The 6,000-nt window shown below is 47.1% G+C and overlaps 1 protein-coding gene across 1 annotated transcript in view; it reads left to right on the top strand.

The window, feature by feature from the left end:
• Positions 1–6,000, top strand: part of LOC103603077 (voltage-dependent L-type calcium channel subunit alpha-1D) — a 165,326-nt gene that overhangs the window by 68,182 nt on the left and 91,144 nt on the right. The window contains exons 7-8 of the mRNA XM_008587553.1: positions 3,727–3,814; positions 5,079–5,105. Coding sequence (XP_008585775.1) covers positions 3,727–3,814; positions 5,079–5,105 — 115 coding nt within the window. The remainder of the gene's footprint in view (positions 1–3,726; positions 3,815–5,078; positions 5,106–6,000) is intronic.

Below are 6,000 nucleotides of genomic sequence, written 5' to 3'. Positions count from 1 at the left end.
ATGGGTTTACTTACATTGGTTTTTATGAATCTTTCTGTTTGAATTTTTATGCAGTCCTCTAGTCACTAGTACAGCTTGATTTTGGTACTATGCCAGTCACTGGGCTGATCTGGAAGTGATTATGTGCCAGGTTTCTAGGGGTTAATAAAGTCATCAGAACAGCAAACCAAGGCTGATAGATTGGACTCGCTTGGCTGGTGGGGTTTGAAGTGTATATCAGTGTGTGTTTCAGCACCAAACGTTGGTGGAGGGAACATGGAGTGGAATCAGGAGCGCTGTCTCACATCTGAGCCGTGTGTCCTGAGGCAGACTGGCCAGTCCTCTCATCTGTGAAATCAGAATTTGTTCATGTACTCTCAGAAGCCCCTTCCAGTTCTAACAGTCTATGATTCTTCTGTCCTGATTTTTAAAAATCTAGATGAGATCCTATTGGGGTTAAGTGAAGTGAAACTCATATGAATTTATCAACGTTAAAAAAAATGAATGCCTACTGCAAGTGAAGGGTGAAATGTTTTAATGTTCAAACAAGGTCTTTGGTCATGCCCACTGGGCCTGATTTTTTCTACCCTCTGTAGGGAATGGGAGGCGGGAGCAGAAGAAAAGCTGCCAGGGCCCCAGTTGGTGCTCGGCTCCTCTGCTCAGATTTAGGGACTGGATTGAGATCTCTTTCTAGGACCAAGTGAAGTCGCCCAGTTCTAGCATGGTCCCTGCGCTCTTCCTCCTCCCCCTCATTCCTTCGCCCCAGCCCTGGCACAATCATTTGGGAATAGATTTATTTATTACATTGCCTGTGGCTCTGTAGGTGTCAAATAATTATGACGGGAGAAGGTGTTATCCCTATAACAGGCTGAGTTAGAAATAACTCAGTTTATGACAAATAAGACCCAACCAAGAAAGCTGACTCGGAAGTGTGGAAGGCTGTTCACCCTGGGTGCTTCTGCACAGGGATGGACGTGGTCGCTTTGCTCCCTGGGAGCTCCAGGAGGGCTTTTCTGAGATGGTGGTCAGAGTTAATGTTGTGAGCCTCATGGCTGCCGGGCACTGGGGACCCAGCCCTCCTTGCGCCTCATCTCATTTAGTTCTGCCAGATGCCCATGAGGTAGTTTCTCCCTATTTTACAGATGAAGAAATGGAGGCTCAGGGAAGTCTGATCACAAACGCGGGTTAGTCTTAGATCTGGCAAGCCTACCACCCTGCTCCCAGCCTCCGTCCCACCCCACCTGCAGGATGAGTCTGCTGGGGGAGCAGGAGGACCCCTCCTCACCCTCAGTGCAGCCCTGACATGGTGCTGTGCAGCTCGCAGCCTCTCTCAGTTGCTCTTCGGGGAGTTGGTTTTGATTCCTTATCTCTCTCTCCACTTAGTCTAGGGAGCTAAGTACATTTCATTCATTAATAGCTGGCATAGAGCCAAAAATGCAAAATGACATCCCCCCCTTTCCCATAGGCAGTATGTAATTTATGTTTCAATAAGATCATTTGAAAAATGAAGTTTTAGGAATGAAATGCAGCAGCTGTACTGATATCAGCATGAGACACCACCCCAGAGAGTAAAAAGCCACAAAGATTTAGTCTGTTCAGAAGTATGTTTTTTGGAGATAATGACTAATGTTCTGATATGATTAATATGAGAACCATGAGATAGCAAACTGTTAGAGATGGAAACAATCCTCAAGACTGTGGAGTTAGCACCACCATTTCATAGGCAGGAAACCGAACCTGGAGTGGCAGGACATAGCCAGGGGGAGTCAGAACAGAAAAGCAGGGCCTGCAGGTTCCCCGTGTCATGCTGCCCTCAACTGCTGGTCCTTAGTAACCATGATAACCACCAAGGACAGAGATGCCTCACAGTTGGATTTGACAAGGGTCTCCCACTGTCTCTGAAGGGAAGGGCAATGCTGTGAGAGGAACTCAGAACTTCATTGAATTTTACAATCTTGTAGACTTTTTGCTGAAGACAGAGCAAGGACAGTGTGAAGAAGGAAATTGCATGAGCAGCTGTGTGTGTGTGTGTGTGTGTGTGTGTGTAAGAGAGAGAGCGGAGGTTTTCTGTTAAAATCCAATCTTGGATTGGATTGTTGGGTTTTTTGGTTTGTTTTGGTTTGGGTTTTTGCATGGAGTAGTTGAAAAGGGAATCAAGGTTGGTTTATTTCGACTTAACTAAGGAAGGGAGGAAGAAGAAAAAGTTTATTCTGTGAGAGTACCATTAGTGTGAGATGAGTCTGTAATTTCACTCATCTGGCTTTTGCTTCTGGCGCCCTTGCCTAGATGTTCCTGGACACGGATGTTTGAGGTTTCCACTCAGGCAGGCTCAGTCCTTGGGTAGTCACAAAAGGAAAGGGATCAGAGGGGTCTTCTTGAGTGCCTTCAGAAAGCTTGTTTCTCAGACCTCTGGGCTCTTCAAGTCAGGCTCTACCTTCAATTTAGTCATTCACTTTATTATGGCTCTCACCTGGGTAGGGTCAGTGGCCATGCAGCCCTGCAGACAGAGCTAGTGGATCCAGCCCCAAAATCTTCACTATAGCACTCAGGCCCTGCTGCTGGGTTTTGCGGGTGAAACTTGAGGCATCCCTGCAAGAGGAGCCATATGGGCAAATCCCACAGGGGAAAGCTTTCCTGTTGACAACATAGGTTAATAAAAACAATTGCTATAATTCAAGATTATGCTTCAGGGAAAGAAGTATAAGCATTTGGGTTGTTCTCCCACATTTTGATCTTCGTTGACCTCTTACCCCTAGAGCAGAATTAGTCATTCCTTACTCTGGAACTTAGGTAGCTCTTTTCACAGTTGATGCAAGTTTGTGGGGGGTTTCCTCTCCCCTACCTCTCCTCCAGGTAGGAGCAGTCCTGTATTGTTCCTGATGCCTGCACCTCCTTCACTGCCTGGCTCCAGCCTGGGCTGAATCAAGTAGATGAGAAAGGTTGCCCACGTGCCAGATGGTGTCCCTGGTAGTCTGTGGACCTTCAGACACTAGTGGGTGTGTTTCCACATTTCTTCCACTTGTGCTCAGAATCCTTCCATGCAGAAGTGAGACACCCAGAAATCCCAGTGGAACTGGAATCACAATCAACTTTGCCCTCTGCTCACTGGTCATTAAAAACCTTCCCTTTTGCCTACCCGTAAGGCCGTACTTCCTTGGTGCTCTAGGGCCAGCTTATTTGGCAAGAACCGTCTGTATATTGGCTTCACGAGTTCAGCAGAACTTAAGCACCAGATAAATTAGCTAAAAATGAGTAGCGTTCTTAACTTTTTGGAAGGATTGTGCATGGTACCTTCATGCATTGCCTTCCCCACCCATAATACCACTTCTCCTTCAGAATGTTTATGATAATTTACTCATGAAATTTTAGCTCTGTTCACAGATGTTCTATAGTAAACCTGTTGGGGCAGGCAAAGATGTTCTGGAATGCGATGCTTTGGTGGCATCTCAGTGTAATCCTGGAAATCAGGAGAATGGGCGGATCCAGGCCCAGCAGTGACAGGATTCTGTTTGGTCCCTTGGCTTCTTTTCCTGGGAAGGATGGGTGAATAGATCTCATCCTGGTGGAGGACTCTGGGCTTTCTCGGCAGACCGTGGAAGCAGAGGCTCCCCTGCAAGTCCGTGAGGGCCCTCGTTGCCTCCTGCCTGGCTTCTGAGGGCCTGCCTGGGTGGTACAGGCCCGCCTCTGGCCTGCGTAAGGTGCACAGTGCTCCCAGCACACTGTCTAAAGCCTTTCTTCTCCCCGCAGCCAGCATGCCCACCAGCGAGACCGAATCTGTGAACACAGAGAACGTGAGTGGCGAAGGCGAGACCCGAGGCTGCTGTAGACGTCTCTGGTGAGTGTGGAGGCCACTCGCCCCCTTCACCCTCACGTTGTCTGAGAGAAGCAGACGGTGAGGAGGACGCCCCAGATTGTGGTGGAGCCCTCGGGCCACAGCCTTAGGTGCAGGGAGGGTGGGCAGGTTCCCTCTGACCCCTCAGCACCCTGCTCCTGTGCCGGGCCCCTCTGGCACCTGTGTGCCACTTAACCTGGCCACCTGCTGTGTTCGTTAGGTGCTGGTGGAAAAGAAGAGGCGCGACCAAGGCTGGCCCCTCTGGGTGTCGGCGCTGGGGGTAAATGCCCAGTTCTCCTTCAAGTCCGGGTTTGGCATCGTGCTTCTGAAGAAGAGCTTGTGTGGCAGAGTTGCTGACTAGGATGTGCTGTGTTTTAAGTTTTCCTTGGCTCGTGGACCTTCCCACCTTAATCCCTAGCGGCTGGGTGATGAGGCCCTCCTTCCTCTGCTCATGCACTTTCCCTCGGAGCCCTGCACCACCCTCTCCTAGCAGTGGAGATGCCATCCCATTAACACCCACAGGCTTTTTTCTAGAGGGTTTGGGCCACAGCAGCGAGGGGAGCAGCAGTGTGGAAGGTGCCGATACTGCCCGCTTTGGGGGAGCCCCATGCTGTTCTGTTTTGTTTGCTTCCTGCTGGTATCTTTTAGGTTTTATCTCTGTTAAGTATAGGTGTAGTTTCTAAGAGAACTTGATCTTATTCCTGGGAGAGTTTCACGAAAGTGACGTCTCACAGGCAGACTACACAGTTTATGAAGTAGTTTCACCTCTGTTTTCTCGCTCCGCCCTCCCCACGGCATCATGAAGTAGGCAGGGAATGGGTTTGTCTTCCCCGTCCTACAGAGAACACTGAGGCTCAGAAAGGTGTGCTGCTTTCCCAGACTCACCTGGTCAGTGGACAGCAGAGCTAGGACTCCTAGTCCAGTGCTCCTTCTGTGATAGCAGCAGATGCTGCTGTTGAGACAAGAAGCTGAGCTGTGGGCAGGAGAGGCCCTGCTGGCTTCAGTTTGGGGTGATGGGAGGGGAACCCCTGGCTCACTACCTGTTGCAGGATCACTCAGGGAAACTGGCTAAGGGTCTTCTCTAGGCCAGAACCTCGAGGCACCCCGATTTCTGCTCTGCCCTTAACCAGCTGGCCTGCTGTGGTAACCGGAATGCTAAGGCCAGGCTTCTGTGCATGGCTTTCACAATGTCTCAGCTGAAATGGTGGGGCAGTGTGTGCTCAAGCCTTCCAAACAGGAGTCTTAACACTTTTTGTCTTTCTTTCAGTCAAGCCATCTCAAAATCCAAACTCAGGTCAGTATACCTTTTCTATTTTTTGTTTTTTTAGCCTTTGTGTGGTTTATTATGTTTTAACTTCTGACTTTTACATGGTATTGCTCTAGACTTGAGTTTTACTCTGTGGATTATAACATTGGTGTTGAATCAGTCCATTAAACATTACTTGCCTTAGGGGAGCAATGTAGCAGGTATGGAAGATCTCCCCTAAGACACACAAACCAACAAGACAAAATAATGAACATTTTTGTTTGCCTCCCAATCAATCCTTTATCTTCTCTCTGAGTTATTTCTCTGAGAGGTACTTCCTGTCACTTTTCAGCTTGAAAGCTTTCCATAGAAGGGGGTTCAAGAAGGCTTCTAAGGTACTAGTAAGATTCTTTCTTGATCTAGATGCAGGTTGCATGTTCAGTTGTTAAAACTCATTGGACCAGATACCTATGATTGGTGTACTTTTTAATATAAATGTTATTTCTCAATTAAAAGCATTTTACCACTATATACAAACATTAACTTGAAATGAACATAGAACTGAATATGAAATCTAAAACTATAAAAATTTTGGAAGCAAACATAGTAGAAAATCTTTGTGACCTCAGAGTAGGCAAAGATTTCTTAAAATGCAATGTGATACACTGTCCATAACAGAAAAAACTAGTCAGTTGGTCTTCATCAACATTAAAACTTCTGCTCTTCAAAAGAAAATAAAAAGATAAGCTGCAAACTCGGAGAAAAATATTTGCAAACCATATCTGATAAAGAACTGGTATCCAATATATATAAAGAAAAACATAGGATGGTGTCAGTAGTAAGAAAACCCAGTAGAAAACAGGCAAAAGATTTTAACAGGCATGTCACCAACAAAGAGATAAGGATGGCAAATAAGCAAATGAAATGACCATCAGTCATTAGG

The sequence above is a fragment of the Galeopterus variegatus genome, unplaced genomic scaffold, assembly GCF_000696425.1.
Source record: "Galeopterus variegatus unplaced genomic scaffold, G_variegatus-3.0.2 Scaffold4424, whole genome shotgun sequence".
In the NCBI taxonomy this organism is placed as follows: domain Eukaryota; kingdom Metazoa; phylum Chordata; class Mammalia; order Dermoptera; family Cynocephalidae; genus Galeopterus; species Galeopterus variegatus.
This window is presented reverse-complemented; position numbering and strand designations above follow the sequence as displayed.